Source organism: Peromyscus leucopus, chromosome 2, assembly GCF_004664715.2.
Source record: "Peromyscus leucopus breed LL Stock chromosome 2, UCI_PerLeu_2.1, whole genome shotgun sequence".
In the NCBI taxonomy this organism is placed as follows: Eukaryota; Metazoa; Chordata; class Mammalia; order Rodentia; family Cricetidae; genus Peromyscus; species Peromyscus leucopus.
The window spans coordinates 139991039-140010381 of NC_051064.1; the positions used below are offsets into that span (position 1 = coordinate 139991039).

General features: G+C 50.4%; 1 protein-coding gene across 7 annotated transcripts in view; it reads left to right on the plus strand.

Moving 5' to 3' along the window:
- The window catches only part of Tmco4 (transmembrane and coiled-coil domains 4), an 82946-nt gene that overhangs the window by 29333 nt on the left and 34270 nt on the right, over nt 1-19343 (plus strand). For all 7 annotated transcript variants that reach the window (XM_037203132.1, XM_037203130.1, XM_037203131.1 and 4 more), the window contains 3 exons: nt 9272-9404; nt 18674-18771; nt 19121-19264. In XM_037203132.1, coding sequence (XP_037059027.1) covers nt 9272-9404; nt 18674-18771; nt 19121-19264 — 375 coding nt within the window. The remainder of the gene's footprint in view (nt 1-9271; nt 9405-18673; nt 18772-19120; nt 19265-19343) is intronic.

Here is a 19343-nt window from a genome sequence, read left to right on the forward strand (position 1 = left end):
GCAGTCAAGATGAATCTCTCCCACCTGCATCCCACAGCCACTTGGTCCCAAGTAAACACACAGAGGCTTATATTATTTACAAACTGTATGGCCTATGGGTCAGGCTTCTTGCTAGCTAGCCCTCATAACTTAACTCAACCCATTTCTATTAATCTATATGTTGCCACATGGCCGTGGCATTACCTGTGTGCTGGCATCTTGTACAGCTACATTTTCGTGCCCCACGTTGGGCACCAGACAAAGCAATAAATCCACAGGAGTCTGTTTACAAAGTATTAGGGAAATTTATTAAGGTAAATTGAGGAAATACACTCAGGGATACAGAACGGAGTAGACAGCTGAAGTCATCCTCTGATCTGACCAGGAGTGAATCCACCTCGCAGGCAGGGAGAAGGGGCATGTGACCCTTCTCCCTCTCCTTTTAAGAGGTCACATACAATGTCAGGAAGCACTGCCTCCTTCGGGACCTATAGCCCAAGGTCATGGGCGGAGCAAATGCCCCTACAGGACACCGTCCAGTGCTAAGCAGCCCTGGCTGCCTCTGATGCATCTGCTGCCCCCTTAGCTGCTGCCCCCTTCTTCCTCTGACTCTGGGCATTGCCTGTTCCCTAACCTGAGCCTTTAGTCCTCAGACCTTAGGTGCTCATTCTGCTAACCAATGGGGAAGGGGAAAAAAATTAATGAGTAAATCCCCAACCAGGTGACTAATGCCAAGAGTGATGGCACATGCTTTCATTCACAAAACTTGGCAGGTAGGCTCGTGACAATCTGGAGTTTAATGCCAACCTGGGCTATGTGAAACTCTGCTCAAAAAGCCACCTGGGAAACTCTCAGGGGAGGGGTATGAAGCACAGCAGTTCAAGGGCAGGGAGTGGCAAGGAGTCCTGGGGTTGGCAGGCAGCGAGGCGACAGATGTGGGTGGGTTCAGGGCCATCAAGGGCCTAGGTGATCAGTCTGGGCAGCTGTGAGGCCCACAGCCTTAGCCAAGCAGCAGAGAGAGCTGTGGAGAAGGCCTCCTGGGACAGAAGCTGCAGAGTTGCTGACAGACAGATGTGGCAAGGCAGGAGAGGGACTTCCAGAGTGTTGCCTCCGCTCTGGGATTCTGGTTGTCTGGTACCTGTGGTCAGGGTGTCTTGGGGATGCTCAGTTTGTCTCTGGTGACCCTTTTATGCAAGGCGGTGTTTGGAAACCCGTGAAGAGTGGGGAGCCGGGGCTTCCTCAGGCCATACATGCCTTCTCGTGCTTGGTTGCTAAGGAGGGGTTGTGTGGTGTGGTCCCTGCCCAACAGGGTGGCAGAGCATGTATGTCACCCCTTCGTGGAGGCTGCTGCTTGTGAGGACAGTAAGAATCCTGTGTTGTTAGAAAAGATCTCTGAGCCTGCTGCTGTTCCCAGTATGGTCCCCAGACTGTCAGCATCAGCACCAGCAGCCCCCAGAGCTTTGCCAGAAAGGCATAGTCTGGGCCTCGGAAGACCCACAGTGCCATCTATAACTGCTGGTTCCCAGACCTCTTTGATCCCAGAAGACTACTCCAGGCTCTGCCGCAGAGGACATTTTTGGTCCTTTATTTTAGAAGTTGCGGGGAGGGGGGCATGCCGCAAAGTGTGCGCACATTGAGGTGCACATGTGGAGGTCAGAGGGCAACCTCATGTGTCAGTCTTCACCTTTCACTTGGTTTGAAACAGACTCTTTGTTATTTCCTATGCCATACACCAGGCTAGCTGGCTCATGAGCTCCCAGAAATCCCCCTGTCTCCCACTTGCATTACTTGGGTTCAGAGGATCAGAACTCCATTGGGTGATGGATAAGTGGATGGATGAATGGATAGATGGATGGGTTGGATAAGTGAATGGATGGATGGATGGGTTGAATGGGTTGGATGAGTGGATGGATGGATGGATGGGTGGGTTGGATGAGTGGATGGATGGATGGATGGGTGGGTTGAGTGGGTGGATAGAAGGATGAGAGGAAAGAAGGAGGGGGGACAGAGGAAAAAGCAGAGTGATAGGTAGATGGTCTTTCTTCAGAGAACAAGCCTAGATCAAAGCTGTCAGCCCCTCTGAACATCTTCTCCTCCAGAGGCTGGCTGGGGTTGCCCACAGGGAGACTGGATTTCTCCCTGTGTGGGGCAGGATGAATAATCATAGAATCAGCCCAGGAAATCAACATGAAAGGCCACATTTCTCAAAACTTGCTGGAAAATTGACCTTTCCTGACAGTCTGGGGGTGATTGTTACAAAGCAATGCTCTATTGGTAGCTGGGTGGGTTCCCAGTCATGCTCTTTTATCCTGCAGTACCTCACAAAGCTGTTTGCCCATACAACTGCAAAAGCCAGCCATGCAGCACAGGTAACCAGCCTGAGCTGGCAGCTCTCACCCCGCGGGCTCTGTGGATGTTTGGAGCAGAGGATCCCACGTGGTAGGGCATCCTGCCTGCTGTGGGCGTCAAGCAGCCTCCCTGGCCTCTCTCCATTAGATGTCAATAGCTCATCTCATGTGACCATCAGCAGGGTCTCCAGGGCTGGGGAGACGGCTCAGTCAGTAAAGTGCTGGCTGCACAAGTGTGAGGATCTGAGTTCGGATCCCCGGCACCCACGCAAAAGCCAAGCACAGTAGCAATTCTCTAAACTAGACACTGGGGATATGGAGACAGGCAGATCGTTGGAGCTCATTAGCCGGCCGGCCTGCCTCGCTGAATCAGTGAGCTTTAGGTCCCCTGAGAGGGCAGCTGAGGAAGACAGCCGATGCCTACCTCTGACCTCACATATGTGCTTATGCATCCACCCACACACAAATGTCAGTGCCTGACATCAAAACGTTGCTATCACAGTTGAGACCTGTTTATTTGCACTCAGTAATCCTTACAAGTCATTCAAGTTGCTCTTTGGGCCCTTTATATAGATTGTGAGTTATTGCATAGTATGTAACCTCAGATCAGCTACTGAAATCCATACTGTTGTCCCTGCTTACAGGGAGGAAATCAAGGCCCCAGAGATTAAGCAGGTAGCCCAGGGTTACATTTCAAAATTCCATTTAAGGCCGTGTGAACCTCAGTGTGAACTCTGAATCAGAGCCAGGGCAACTGAACCCTGAGTTTTGCCCTCTGCACTCTCGGTACCTATCACGAATTCCCCCACGGATCAATAGAAAGCCAGCGCCCCCTGCACGTGCAAGCACGTGAGCCATAGCAGTGTGTGCCCTACACTCAACTCTACTTTCTGGGAGAAGTCTTTCTGGAGGACTGCACTGCTCCCCACAAGTGATCAGGGCTTTGTGAAATGAGGCTGGCCTGGCTGAAATGTCCTTCCTGTGACCGAACTGCTGAGTTCCCTGGCTGTGTCCTTGAGATGTGGGCAATTGATAATTTTGCAACATCCTGCTTCCTCAATTCAGCAAATAAGCTCTGAACTGCTGCTGTGTGCACAGGCCCCGCACAAGGCCCTGGGAACAGTTCCTATGGTGGAATTCACTGGGTGCCTGCTGGATGCCTGGCTCCCAGCCGAGAACTTCCTTTCCAAGCACTCTTGGGTGGAAGCCACACAATCCCCCAGGGGACAGGTGCAATGGCCGTCCCCATCTTACGAAAGAGGACAGTATGGCACAGAGGATAGGGTAACCCGTCTGAGACCACATAGCTGGAAGCCACGTGGTGGAATTCTAACCCTGAAGCGTCACCCACAATCCATCCCTTGCTGTACTGCCTCCAGGCCTGAATGACATGGGCAGGAGTGCAGCCACATGGCTGGCATGGCCTCCGAGGAGGCAGAGCTGGAGGCAGCCTCTGAGGTCTATCTCTGTGCCCTCTGCCCTGGCCACAGGCAATCCACACATGGGATCGAAATATGGGGCGGCTTCTCCTGCATAGGAGAATTCTCACGTGGAGTAAGAAAAGGGATAAATAATAAATATTCCTGGAACTGCATAGTCGGGAAAACTGGTGACCGGGGAGCTAGCAGAGCAGTAGGCAGGCCGGCGGGTGCATGAGGGGTGCAGTGGGTCTGGGAGGGGTGTCCCCAGACCCTGGGAAGAAGAGAGTTCAAGGACATAGCTCTTGCACAGCAGCAGGCAGCTCACAGCCCTGCTCGAAGCCCCAGCTCAGAGGCGGCTGTTCAGTGTGACGCACCAGAGAGGATGGTAAGGACACGGTTGTGCCTTGTTCTTCACCGTGCAGAACCATCTCACAGGTGGCAGGAGGAGGAGTCCTAGGGACAGTCAGGTGGTGCGTGCCTGCAGTCCAGCACTCGGGATGCAGAGGCTGGGGGACTGAGAATGGGCTACAGTAAGTCTTGGCCTTTAAACAAAACAAACAGTAAGTCTGAGTGCCTTTGGTTGTGTACTTTGTGCGTCTAGTGCTGGCCAGACCCGGGCCGGAGCCTCCTGTTCCATCTCAACAAAGGCAGATTTAAAACATATTCTTGGAGCCAGGGGTAACATGCCCAAGACCCTGGGTTCCATCCTAGTGCTCATGCACACACACACACACACACACACACACACACACACACACACACACCACAGCTGGGGTCAAGGGCATGGCCTGCTTCTCTACCAAGGAGCCAATGGTCCTGAGCAAGTGACCCAGCCTAGTGTGGTTTTCTCTGACACTAGTGTGAATGTCTCTGCCTCCTCAGGAAGTTGAGAAGGTTCGAGAAAGCGGGGTAGAACAAAAGTAGAGTTCAGAATGTGGCCAGAGTGGGCAGTAGAGAGCTGAAACTTCTAGATTGGTGTGATTACAAATCACAGGATTCGTGTTTTGTTTTGTTTTGTTTTCCGAGACAGGGTTTCTCTGTGTAGTTTTGGTGCCTGTCCTGGATCTCGCTTTGTTTACCAGGCTGGCCTCGAACTCACAGAGATCTGCCTGACTCTGCCTCCCAAGTGCTGGGATTAAAGGCGTGCGCCACCACCGCCCAGCAATCTATGCTCTTTTATGTGTCTCAGTTACCTTGATTTTGTAATGCCCATGCTGCTTGCTCTGCATCCCTGGTGTCTCCACCACCTTCTTCCCAGCATTCTCTATGCCTGGATATCCTGCCTAGCTATTGGCCGTTCAGCTTGTTATTAAACCAACTACAGTGACATCTTTACATGGTAAAGATATCAGATATCTCACAACAGGAAGCAGACAGTAAAAATGTAGGCAATCGAAACCACCAACATATTTATTTTTATTGGTTTGAGGCAAGGTCCCAAGATGATCCTCCTGCCTCTACCTCCCAAGTGCTGGGGTAACAGGCATGCAGGATGGAAGCCAGGGCTTCGTGAATGTTAGGGAAGTGCTCTATCAACTGAGCTACATCCCCAGCTCCAAAACTGCCCATCTAATTGGTGATCAGTAGGAATTGCTGCTGCTGAGGCAGGGCCATGGCGTGGCATCCACAAGGGCTTCCCAGAGGAGATGACCCCTGAGAAGGAACTGAGCTATGCATAAACCTTAGACAGAATGTTCTAACCATCGCCAGAGCTGGGGCCAGCCATGCTCTGTGCCCCACCCCTATGTCCCCTAGGAAGGAAAGACTCTTGAGTTCCTGAAAAAAAAATCTCACATAGAGGTGGCGGAGGTCTTTTGTGTCATGTGGGGCTGTGGACACAGCAGAGAACCTGGTGGGCCAAGAGGACTGTGATGTGTCAGCGAGTGCAGCTACTAAGCCAGGCGTGAAGACACAGACCGGAGCGGCAGAGAGTCCTGCCCTGTGGGACCGACATGCTGATGGGCCGAGCCAGACAAGAGTCTACGCAATTGTGGGAAACAGAATGACTGAGCCTGGGCTGCTCTTGGTGAGGAGCCAGTGGCCTTTCCAAGGAGTCGATGTTGAAGTTGAAGCGTGACCGGTGGACGAGGGCCAGCCTGGCGGTGCACTGGGGGAGGGGCTTTGCAGACAGCAAACCTGTAAGCATAAAGGGCCTGAGGTCAGCACGCACTCGGCTTCTGGGCTGGACCGATGGCTGATGCCTGAAGCAAAGACAGGTAGTAGAGGATGCCAGGGAAGCTGTCAGGCGGGGCCCGGGAACGGACAGTCTTGCAAGCCATGACAAGATGTGTTGGGTTTTTTTCTAAAGACATTGGGAGCTGTTGGAGTTTTAAGCTGGGACAGAAAATGATCTGAAAGAAGGTTTTAATGGATCTTTCTGGCTACCGTGGGGAAAATGGAATGCATGAGGCCAGCATGAAAAAGGAGGAGCCAGCAGGGGGACTGGAGACGGGAGAGCAGTGGCCACAGCATGCCAGCTGGTAGCAATGGAGGGGTGCAGAGTGATCAAACTCGTCTGTTCTTAGGAGACACGGCTCTGGCCTTAGCTGATGGCCTGGATGTTAGGCTGGGAGAATCAGAAGCCGCTCGACCAGTGGTTCTCAACCTTCCGAATGCTGCGACCCTTTAATACAGTTCCTCATGTTGTGGTAACGCCCAACCATAAAATTACTTTCATTGCTAATTGTTTTTTAATGTGTACAGACACTCTGTCTGCATGTACGCCTGCAAACCAGAAGAGGCCGTCAGATTGTGAGCTGCCATGTGGGTGTTGGGAATTGAACTCAGGACCTCTGGAAGAGCAGCCAGTGTTCTTAACCACTGAGCCATCTCTCCAGCCCCCTCATTGCTACTTCTTAATTGTAATTTTGCTACTGTTATTAATTGTAATGTGTAAATATCAGATGCACAGGATATCCAATATGTGATCCATGTGGAAAAGTTCTTGAACCCCTAAAGGGGTCACGACCCACAGGTTGAGAGCCACTGCTTGAGACCAATGCCCAGGTTCAAAGTGGCTGGGTGGCTGGGCCACCTCTTACAAGTGAATTGGCCACCTAGTAAGCTGGTAGGAGACCAGCTCCAAACTGCCTGAGATAGTCTAGGACCTGGGAGCCACCCATCTGCCTCAAACAGAAGCCCAGCCCCCACAGTCTTTGAAATGACTCTTCCCAGCAGCTTCCCCTTCACAGGAAGAGGCCTTGTGTCTGATATTAACCCCTCCTTATTAAGTGCCCATGCACGTGGCAGCCTGAATCACCACAGCCTTGACCCATGGAGCATATATTACCAGCTAATTACAATCGCCGCCCATTAATCACCCCGGCCAAGCCTTCTCTGCAACCCGATTACCACCTGGGCGTCACAAGCTTCTCTTCAAAGAAAAAGGAGTGCCTTTTTGTCTGTGTTAACCCAGTGACCCCAAGACGCAACACACACTTGTCTGTCCCTGGGCACGTAGGCAGCTCCCATTATAACATGTATGTCTAAGGACCCCCCTCCCTGCCCCCCCCCACCAGCCAAGGCAGGAACTGGTGTGTGTGTGTGTGTGTGTGTGTGTGTGTGTGTGTGTGTGTGTGTTGCTAAGGATGGAGCCCAGTGCATGTTAGATCAGCTCTGCCACTGAACTGTATCCCCAGCCAGGAACCCTCATCCTTGCCATCAAACAACACAGATGGGCAGCAGGAACCGGAAACCTCTGATGATTCGTGTCTCCACAGGGCCCACAAGACTGTAGAACAGATGAATGCCAAGTCCTCTGACTCTGTCCCTGAAAACAAAACAAAACAAAAATCTGAATTTAAGCTCTTCCGCTGTACCTCACTGTACCTTTGGGTGAGTCAGCGTGTCCGCTAGCCTGACACAGACCAGGCAGTCACACAGGAACGCCAGGAGGCAGGCTGTGTGCAGGACCACAGGCCACAGCACAGGTGTGATCTGCAGGGGGTCCAGACGTCCTGGGGAAAAACAAAGGTTCAAGGCTCAGTAGAACCGGGCCCCTCAGAGGTGCCAACTCTCGGCTCTGGAACCTCTGACTTTGCCGCCCTACATGGCACAAAAGACTTTGGAATTGCATCCAGATGAAGCATCTTGAGATGAGGAGATGGTGGCATGATGGAGTCCAGGGTCCCTGGAGGAGGGAGAAAGGAGACCCAATAAGAAGCAGAGGTTGGCCGGGCGGTGGTGGCGCACGCCTTTAATCCCAGCACTCGGGAGGCAGAGCCAGGCGGATCTCTGTGAGTTCGAGGCCAGCCTGGGCTACCAAGTGAGTCCCAGGAAAGGCGCAAAGCTACACAGAGAAACCCTGTCTCGGAAAACCAAAAAAAAAAAAAAAAGAAGCAAAGGTTGGAGTAATGTGGCCAAGAGCCAAGGACCGTGGGCCACCTCTAGAAACTGGGAAAGGATTGGGCACTGTCCCTGGGTAAAGTAGAAGGGTTGAAAGTTCAAAGCTAGCTTGGTCAACTTAGTGAGTTCAAGGCCAGCCTGGGATACTTAGCAAACCTTATATAAAGACAGGAGCGGAGTATGCGTGAGAACCTGGGGACTGGTGGCTCAGTCTCTAAAGTGCTTGCCCTGACTTCAGTCCCCAGCATTCACGGAAAAGCCATGTCCAGTGGCACATACTTTTGATCCCCGCTGGGGAGGCAGAAACAGGTACATTCCTGGAATGTCAGACTGGTCAAACTGGCAAGCTCCAGGTTCAGTGAGAGACCCTGTCTCAAAAGCTAAGGTGGAAAGAGGTGGAGGAAAAACCTGTTGACCTCTGACCTCCACACACATGAGTACACAAATACATATGAACACATAACATATTTCTCTCCCTGTCTTACACACCCACACGCACACACACAGCATGTACAAGATCTCAGAAGGGCGAGGAACAGATCTTTCCTGATTCCCTGAGAGAAATAGTCTGGCTGTCACCTTGATTTGGAATCTGTCCACAGCACTGTAAAATGATGAACTTGCGTTGTCTTAAGATACTCCATCCGGGCCAGTGAGATGGCTCCACAGCTAAAAGAGCTTGCTGACAAGCCCAATAACCCAAGTTCGATCCCTGGAACCCACATAGTGGAAGGGGAGAATGGACTCCTGCAACTTGTCCTCTGACCTCCACACACCTGCCATGGCTTACATGCACACAATTAATTAATTAAAAAAAGATTACGCCTGGGCAGTTCATTGCTGCAATGAAAACAAATTCATAGAGCTTAACATTCTGAAGCCCTGCTGTGAGAAACTCATATTTGTTATCTAGGAATCAAAGCATCACATGACCCAAGGTCATTAGGACAGAAAGTGGAGTCTGTCCACTTGGAGCGTTATAGGCACACAGGGATGTGTGGCCCGATGTGCTTGGGTCAGGAGAGGACACCCAGGAAGGTGGGAGCTGCTGAGCTCTGCCCCTGGGCCTGGCTTCCCTGGGACCCTTATTTTTTGCCTCCAGGTTGGTTGTTTGTACCTCTGCTGACAGCTCTGGATTAAAACCTGACTGATTGTTTGGGCATTCTGTTTCCTTTCAAGGACACTATGATGCCCGGGCCAGAGTCCTCATTTGTCATGTGACTTCCCTGCTCCAGGTGCCCTTGGAGGAGCTTGATACACTAGAAGAGGCATTCCTGGAGAGCCTGAAGGACACCAAAGAGGAGGAGTCTGAGTAAGACACCCTTGCAGCCCCTGGGAGAAACCTGAATTCCACTTGAGGGCCTTTTGCCCATCACAGGTTCCCTTCCCATGTGGAGGCCATGCAGAGAGGTAGAAAAGCAACTAGGCAAAGAGTCCAGGTGGCCCTGCCTCGAGGCTGAGTGACCTTAGCAAGTCACCTGCCACACTCTTTGGGCTTGGCTGTGTTTGCAAGAAGAGGTACTCATTAAAGGCCCTGGATATATGACCGCCATCCAATGGTCCTGACGCCCTAGTCTACTTCAAGCTTTTATGGCACTGTCTGTGGGACCACATGAACCATCTGCTACTTGTCTGTGGACAGGTGGCCTCTTTCTCTAATGGCATATCCCTGGATATCAGGTGGCTATAAGGATAGTGCCCTCTTGGGGTCACTGGAGAAAGGAATGTGATCCTGTCAGAAAATGCTCCACCCGGCCTGGAGAGATGGCTCAATGGTTAAGAGCACTGAGGTCCTGAGTTCAATTTCCAGCAACCACATGGTGGCTCACAACTATCTGTAATGAGATCTGGTGCCCTCTTCTGGTGTGCAGGCAGGACGCTGTATACATAATAAATAAATCTTTAAAAAAAGAAAAGAAGAAAATGCTCAAGCCAGGGCTGGCAGGTGGCAAGGGCCTGACAGCTGGGAACCACTCAGAATCCCCTGTGCTGTATGTGGGGTCAGGAATGGGAAGGGGTGGGGAGATAGCTCAAGGTACTCACACTGGACCTGAGGTTGATCCTAGAACCAGAAAAGGCCAGTTACTGTGGTACACACTTGTAATCCCAGCATTCACTAAGGTGGGTGGATCCCTAGCACTCGCTGGTCAGCCAGCCTAGCCAAATTGGTGAGTTTCAGGCCACTGGGGGACCCTGTTTCAAAATTAAATATGAGAAACAGTGGCTGGTGTCTGAGAAGTGTCAAACAGAGCTTGTCCTCTGACAACACACACACACACACACACACACACACACACACACACACACACACACACACGAGCACGTGCATGCATACATCATGCACCCTGCCACCACCCATATATACACTAAGAATGTGGAAAGGAAAATCATCCTTGTGACTTGGCCGGAGCCCAGCTCTGGGCGTCACCTAATCCTAGTATCGTAAATCAACCCCAGTGCCATCCTGATGCTGACCTGCTCCACCAGGCACCAGGCACTGCAGCCCAGCACAGGCTTCTCCTCATCCCCCAGTTACACCAGTTCAATCCAGTGGGAGATAGAAATCTGCAGCCCGGCTCAGAGGCAGAGCCGTCTCCCTCCAAAACAAAAGGAGGGGGTTAGCGGTGGCAAGGGTAGTTTGATTTTGGTTTTTGGGTAGTTTAGGGGTTTGTGGGTTGTTTTGTTTTGGTTTTGGTTTTTTGAGACAGGGTTTCTCTGTGTAGTTTTGGTTCCTGTCCTGGATCTCACTCTGTAGACCAGGCTGGCCTCGAACTCACAGAGATCCGCCTGGCTCTGCCTCCTGAGTGCTGGGATTAAAGGCATGAGCCACCACCCCCTGGCCATTGGTTGTTTTGTTTTAAGACGGGCCTCTCTATGTAGTCCTGGCCTGTTCTGGAACTTACTCTATAGACCAGGGTAGCCTCAAATTCATAGGGATCCACCTGCTTCTGCCTCCTAGTACTGGGACTGAAGGTCTGTGCCCCCAGAGGCTCAGGTAGTTTGTTAAAATAACCTAAAGGGAGGGTGAGGGGATGGCTCAGTCAGTACTTTGCCACTGTAGGCCTCCAGTACCCATGTAAGAGCTGGGCACGGCATTGAGCACCTGTAACCCTAGCAGTGGGCAGGCAGAGGCAAGAGAGTCCTGGTGCTAGTCGGGGAGCTCCAGGTTCAGTGGGAGACCCTATCTCAAAAAATTCAAATGGAGAGTGATCAAGGAAGACTCTTGGTGTCAACCTCTGGTCTTCATACACACACACACACACAAATACACACATGCGTGCATATGCACACTTACCCCCATAAACACACATATGTGCGCACTTATCCTCACACACACACACACACACACACATACACATGTGCACACTTACCCCCACAAACACACATATGTGCACACTTATCCTCAGACACACACACACACACACACACACACACACAAAAGAAATAATCTGAAAATATTTATGTTTTGATGTGCAGAACTATGCCAGGGAGCAAACAGCTGGACCCGGGCCAATGACCTTAATCACAAGGTCATTGTCACAAGAACAGTTACCACATTCTTCAGCTAGGTTCAAAGTGTGTCGGGCCTCACAGCCTTGAGATGGAGACTTCGCAGTTAGGGCCTGAGGACCTTATTAGACAGGAGCATGTTACCTAGGGAGGCCTGTTCTCCCTCTGTCCATATCACAGAGTCCAAGGAGATGGACACCAGAAGTCCCAACACAGTCCAGCTCCAGACTTCCCTAGTTTTGTGATCTTGGGCAAGTTATTGAAGTTCTCTGGGCCTCAGTTTCCTCACCTGTAAAATGGGGATAACAGTTAAGACCTTTTGCCTCGGTTTCCTGTGGGGCAGAAAGGAAGCCGAGAGTAATGGGTCCATATAGCTCATCATCTGTTTGTTAGCAGTGATGTTGCAATTATGTTATTACATCTGAATGTGGCATTTTAAGCACTGTAGAGAACTCTAGAATTCTCTAGAAGGATTTGAGATCAGAGGAAAGCAGCTGTTCAGACCAGGTCTCCACTAATTCTCCTGTGTGGCCTTGGGCAGGTTCCTTGCCTTCTCTGGGCACCAGGACCAGTTTGTGACCTCTGTGTTAAGGGACTGGCTTCTATAGAAATTTCTTTTTTTTTTTTTTTTTTGGTTTTTTGAGACAGGGTTTCTCTGTGTAGCTTTGCGCCTTTCCTGGAACTCACTTGGTAGCCCAGGCTGGCCTCGAACTCACAGAGATCCTCCTGGTTCTGCCTCCCGAGTGCTGGGATTAAAGGCGTGCGCCACCACCGCCCGGCTAGAAATTTCTTTTAATACTAAGGCTTTTTAGTGAGCTTATCTGTAGTGTTTCCTTGTAGGTGGGACTCAGAATGTGACATGCCACCCCAGTGTGCTTGGTCCTCACCTGAATGCTAAGGCCACCCCAGCCTCCCTGTGTACTGAGTGACCTCACCTCTCCAGGTCTTGGTTACTTCAGCTTTGATGTGGAGTTAATGGTAGTTCTACATCAGAGGGCAGTAGGAGGATTAAATTAATTACCTCACATCAAAAGCTTGGGGCAGTGCCAGGTATGCTGCGGGCCTTGGTGACCCTCAGCTGAAACAAGGCTGGATTTCATAGCTCCTACAGGATGTCTAACTCCTGCTAAGGGCTTCCTGATTGCAGGCCCCAGGGCTGCCCCAGCTAAGACTTGTACAATCCTTGTGAGGATTCGGCTGGGTGACTTATTCAGCTCAGGTCACATAGCCATTCAATGGCACTCTGATTCAACCTTGTTATCCAGCCTGTGTGTTATCTTCTTTCTTTTCTTTTTTCCCAAGACAGAGTCTCACTGTGTAGCTCTGGCTGTTCTAGAACTCACTCTGTAGTCCAGGCTGGCCTCGAACTTACAGAAATCAGCCAGCCTCAGCCTCCTGAGTCCTGGGATTAAAGGTGTGTGCCACCATGCCCAGCTTGTGTGTTACTTTCTTGAGGCCCAATTCGAAATCCAGATTCCCTCCTTCCCAGCTTTAACTAGAAAAGGCTCTTGGGGTGGGCTGAGGTGGGGGGGACGTACACCATTTGCAGGTAAATCGCACACACACATACACACACACACACACACACACACACACACACACACACACAGGTGTGGACAGACAAGGACAATGGGTGTCCTGCCCTATCACTGTCCACCTTATTCCCTGGAAACAGGGTCTCTCACTGAACCTGGAGCTAAGCGGATGGCCAGCAAGCACAGTAGTAGAGTGCTCACCTAGCATATGTGGGCCCTGAGCTCCCTTGGCAACAGGTGATGTGGAGGAGGCTAGAGAGAACCCGCTCTCGTGGGAGATCAGGTGTCTCTGGGTACGTTTGATTGATGGCTCCACACCGTGAACAGTGTTGGGATCTTGCTCTTCTTGAGCCGTTTTTACAGCCAGTGTGGGGTCTGCCCTTGGCTGACATGGGAACATCAGCTGAAGTTCATGCCTAGCATTCATTCTAGAGGGTGGGTGTAGCCAGCGACTGACTGTCTGATGCCATTTTGTCTAATCAGATGGCAAAGTCCACGGCAGGAGTAAAGCCATCATTTAGATTTAGAGTTCTCAGAATTTCAGCATCCACGGAAAAGGAAGAAGGGATCCTAGCTGTGACTCAGAGCAGACGTCTCCCCTTGGGTGCTCAGTGTTGAAAGTCAACTAGACACCTGGAATCATTGCAAGAATAAAATGCTGCAATAATCAGAGAAGATAAGGGAGCCTGTTCTTTTTACAAGGAAAGCAGTTATTAAGATGGGTGCACATCCGGAAGTCAGCAGGCCGTGCCAGTGAACGTCAGAGAGCGAGTTTCTGCTAAGTAACTTTAAGAGAAAACCCTCCTTGAGGGCTGGCAAGGTCGCTCAACATGTAAAGGCCCTTGCTGTCAAGCCTGACAACCTGAGTTCAATCCCTGGGACCCACGTGGTGGAAGCAGAGAACTGATCCCCACAATTTACCCTCTGTCCTCCACTTATTTACACACATATAAACATACACACATACATATATACATACCGTAAAAATTAATAAAAAACTTGAAAAAGTAAAATAACAGTTATTTTGTTTTTAAAAGAATAAATAAGTTATTTTGTGGCCGGGCAGTGGTGGCGCACACCTTTAATCCCAGCACTCGGGAGGCAGAGGCACGCGGATCTCTGTGAGTTCGAGGCCAGCCTGGTCTCCAAAGCGAGTTCCAGGAAAGGCGCAAAGCTACACAGAGAAACCCTGTCTCGAAAAAACCAAAATAATAATAATAATAAGTTATTTTGTTTACAAAAGGTGGCTGTAGAGTTGGGTCAGAAGTTAAGAGTGCTTGCTGCTCTTCCAGAGGACCCAGGTTCAGTTCCCAGCACCCACATGGTGGCTCCCAGCCAGCTGTAACTCCAGATCTGTTGCCCTCTTCTGGCCTCCACTGGTATTGCATACATCTGATGCACAGACCACACACATGTAGACAAACACACACAAAATAAAATAATAAAGCTTTTTTAAAAGAAAGAAAAAATTTTCTTTTAAAAACTTTTCCAGTTAAAAAATGTTTGCAAACACATAAATGATAACATGGAGGAGATTGTGAGGGGCCAGAGCATCTGGTGAGCAAGGTCTCTGCAGAACTGCTCTGTTCTTTTTGCATTTAAGTCCCACAGACCTCAGGGACCCTACTGATTTTCTTGTCATTTGACTCCATCAAGCTCAGCTAAGCCCGCTGACCATCTGGTGCCATTATAATACGGATGTCACTGTGAGAACAATCCAGAAGCCAGCAGCCACGTCACGTCAATGGCACTAACTTGCAAACTTTACTCGGTTCTTAGTAAAATACATTAATAGTAGCTATGAACATTTTATTTATTTGTTTATTTACTTGAGACAAGGCCTCACTATATAGCCCCAGCTGGCCTGGACCTCGCCATGTAGACCAGAGTGGCCTCGAGCTCATAGACGTTTTCTGACACTTCCTGTTTGTTCTCTGAGTATCTAACTGGATGGTGACTGGCGTCACTTGCATGTTGTCATTTAGCCTGTGTCCCTCTGTGTCCCTCGGGTTTTCATAGTGGTAGGGGAGCTGCACCACTGACTCGGAGTAGGCAGCACTTCCTGGAATAATCGGTTCTATTTGAGAAACCTGTCCCGGGGCTGGGGAAATGTCTCTGTGGGTAGTGTTTGCAAACATGAGGACCTGAGTCGGATCCCAGCACCCGTGTGGAAAATCCAGATGTGGCAGCACGAGCCTACAGCCCCAGTGCTTGGGGTTAGGATTGGGTGGAGACAGGCAGATCCCGGAAACTCACTAGCCAGCTAGTGTAACTGAATCAGTGAGCTGCAGGTCCACGGAGAGACCCTGGCTCAAAAACTAAGGTGGAGAGCAATTGAGGAGGACACCTGATGTCAGCCTCTGGCCTCCACGTGCACTCAATGGGCATGTGCTTTTGAACACATCTGTACTCGGACCCAAAAAAGAAACCCACCCAGAACACAGCCCATGCCCGGGGAAAACTGCAGAGGGTAGAGAGGTAGGGATGGATGAAGCAGCGGTGCTGGGCCCCGAACCTCTCCCTTAGCATCCATCTCCTCCATAGTCCACGACCGCCATGTGGAGGTGCCACTGACTCCGAGCCACAGGGCTGGTCCCCACTGTGTGTTGTCAGTCACTAGAATGTTTAACTCGGGCCTTCCACTGCACCAGCAGCCGGAAGGTTTCCTGTTTGAACTAATGGAAAGGTCATTAATGAAGGGTCAAAGCCATTAAGGGTCAAAGGACCTTTGTGTAGGAGGAAGTAATCTTAGTCAGGAGCCACATGGTAGCAGCAACAAACATATTGGCCGGTGACAGTAAGCCAGTCACCTTGGCCAGTCATCTCATGCAGGCCTTCAGACACTCCCCACCCCACCCCACCCCCAGAGTGTTTGCTGGGTGAAGAGGTTCAGATGTAATCTGTACAGAGTCACGAGCTCAGTGAGGGAGGGAGATTTTGCTGCTGTAACAAACAGCCCCCAAATCCCCATGGCTTGCAGCACCAAGGGCTTATTTCATGCTCTCAGTGCCCACTGAAGTTCGGCTACGGGTCTTGTCCACCTTGCTCTGGTTCTGATCTCCAGACTGATGGATCAGCACCTGTCTGGAATGCTGTAGTTCTCAGGTTAGAACGAAAGGAGACCTGTCAGTCTCCCGTGCTGGCTTTTAAAGATTCTGGCAGAAATGGCAGCATCATTTCCTCCCAGGTTGCCCTGAGGAGAGTTGGCCAGTAGCTTTGACCCTGACATTTCTACACCCAACCATGGATCACAAAATATTTTTGTTTGTTTTTTAAAAAAAATTTTTTTACAAGGTGTCACGTAGCTCAGTCTGGCCTGGACTTCAATATAATAGCCAAGGCTGTACAAGGTTGCTCTTCTGATCCTCCTGCCTCCACTTCCTTAGTTCTGGGGATTCAAGTGTGTTCTACCATGCCTACCCTAAAACAATTATTTTTGAAAAATAAGGTCTGTACTGAATGTACCTTATTCCCTTTGTCAGTTTACATAAACAGTATGAATACCATAACACATAGCTTACTATATTATAGGAGATACATGAAATCTAAACATCTTTAAAGCATTCAAGGAGATATGCAGAAGTTGTACGCACATGTACACACATGTCAGGGACTTGAGCCCCTGTGAGTTCTGGTGCACTCTGGGACACCTACAAGTACTGAGGGGCGACTGCAGAATGTCACCGTTTAAATCCTGACCCCAGACCCCCTCAATCCTGGTCACATCTCACCTCCCACCTGCTGGCAGCGTGCTCCATCTCACCACAGAAACCCATGGCAGGCAGAGATTCTTATCACTGGTTTCTGGTTCTCCTCAGGGAAGCGGCTCTGAGAGGCTGCTTTCCACACAGGGCCCTCGCAGGGGAAAAGTGTGTTGAGGTGAGCTGGCGCTGGTGGGAAGCCGAATGTTCTCCAGCTCCTTGGTGCCGAGGCAAATCCACTTCTTGGTTTGCTCATGAGGAAGGATATGGGCATGTTTTTGAGCATGGATGGAGGTGGGGGATCAGCCCACAGATGTGTAGACTGTAGCGGGGGCGGGGGCAGTGCGTTGTCCATTTACAGTATGTTTGCTGGCTAAATAGTCATAGCACAGTTAAGCTTCATCCTCGAAAAGCAATTTGTCATTGGGCTAATGTGTGACCTGAGTGCTATCCCTAGGAACCACATGGTGGCAGGACAAAGCCTACACCATATGTTGTGCTCAGACCTACACATACACACACACACACACACACACACACACACACACACACACATACACACAAAATAAATGAACGTAGTAAAAAAAAATTCTCTTTCAAAAAGTATGTATTATTGTCCTCATTTTGTAGAAGGCTAAAGCTCAGGCCTATGTTGTGTGGCAGCAACGGCCACTGTTACCTCCAAGGATGTGCATGTACTACATGAGCCCCTATCCTTAAAGATTTTAAGCATTCTCTTAGCACACACACACACACACACACACAGCACCCCTCTGGAATAACCACTATTATCTCTTAAAGCATCCAGACTATGGGACCGCAATAAACTGCTTTGCTTCTTGGCAAAATATGAGAAGTGCACAGTGTGGAGGAAGCCCTCACTAAATATTAACCGTTTCTCATCATTTATGATTGCTCTGAGTCCAGCTGTCCAAATTCCAGCTTCGGTCCAGAGTTCTCTCGTAATGGCCTCTCCACCCACCCTCCACCTCTCTTCTTGCCTCCAATCACCTTAAAGCAGTCAAGGGCTAAAGGTCCATCAGGGAAACTGAGCATCTTGACTCTGAGCACTTGAGAGAACCATTCTCTGGGAGGCTGGTGATGGCCACTGGGTCGGTGGTGTGCTCACCTCGCCTTCTCAGAACCCTGGCTTCCACACCTGTCCCACATAAACGGAACATGGCGGGGGGAGGGGGGGGCTGCAATTCCGGCACTTGGAAACTGGAGGCAGGAGGGCCCAAAGTTCGAGGTTATTCTCAGCCGTATAGAGTTAGAGGCCTGCCTGGGCCTTGAGACCCTCTCTCAAATTACAAAGCCCTAAGTGCTGTTGCTGCAGATGCCTTCTTACCTTTGACGGGGTTTAGAGGATCTGTGTTTTGAGTCTGGACCAACCCAGCTGTTGCCACAAGGCCGCCATCATCCATACAGATGTTTCACTAGCCCATTCCACAAGTAATTGCTCTGGAGAGAATGAGTTTCCCAAAATCCCCAGGGGAGGTGGATTCTGCTGGCAAGATGGGGGTACATGCTGTACCCATTCTGGCCCATCTCGTCTGTAGAAGCTAACCTTCACTTCTCTTGCTGTTGTTGCTATTATTACTATTATTATTATTATTATTATTATTATTATTATTATTATCTTTTCATTATTTGAATTGCACCCATTAGGATGGATCTGCTGGGTAAGTAGTGTGCCCCATTCACTGAGATTTCCCCCAACCACGGATGGACCTAGGGCCTGCCTACCATTGATCTCGGGTTTAGGGGTTGGTGAGGTGGGAGATCTCAAGGGATCCTGGCCCATTGCTAGCCATAGACCAACCTCTTCTCTCCAGAACCGCAGAGGCATCCCGGAAGAAGAAAGAAAAACGGAGGAAGTGGAAACGCTATCTCCTGATAGGCCTGGCCACAGTCGGAGGCGGGACAGTGATTGGTGAGGCCTGCTGTAGGGGGTAGCTCAGGGTCTGTGTATCAGTAGGGAGGTGGCCCCAGCACGTGACAGCACTCAGCTCAGTAGTAAATACACTCATTAACACTGATAGGAGCTGCCTGTGCATGGTGGCGCTTGCCTATAATCCCAGCACTTGGAGATAGAGGCAAAAGGCTCAGGAGTTCAAGGTCAGCCTTGGTTGCCTAGTAAGTCTGGGGCCACCCAAAGCTGCATGAGAACGTCTCTAAAACTAAAACATAATTGAAAGGTACTGCTGGAAGCTTCCACTGAAGGCAGTGGGCAGCTCATGGAAAAAGAACCCATTAATCCTAACTGAGCTCTTACCCTGCAGGTGTGACTGGGGGGCTAGCCGCCCCCCTGGTTGCTGCGGGAGCCGCAACCATCATTGGCAGTGCTGGGGCAGCCGCGTTGGGCTCGGTGGCTGGCATAGCTGTTATGACCTCACTGTTCGGTGCTGCCGGAGCTGGCCTGACAGGTACAGTTAAGAAGGAACGGGGAGTTAGAAAGGATTTTGATCCAGCATGACTCGCCAAAAGGATGCCCAGATGGCTACT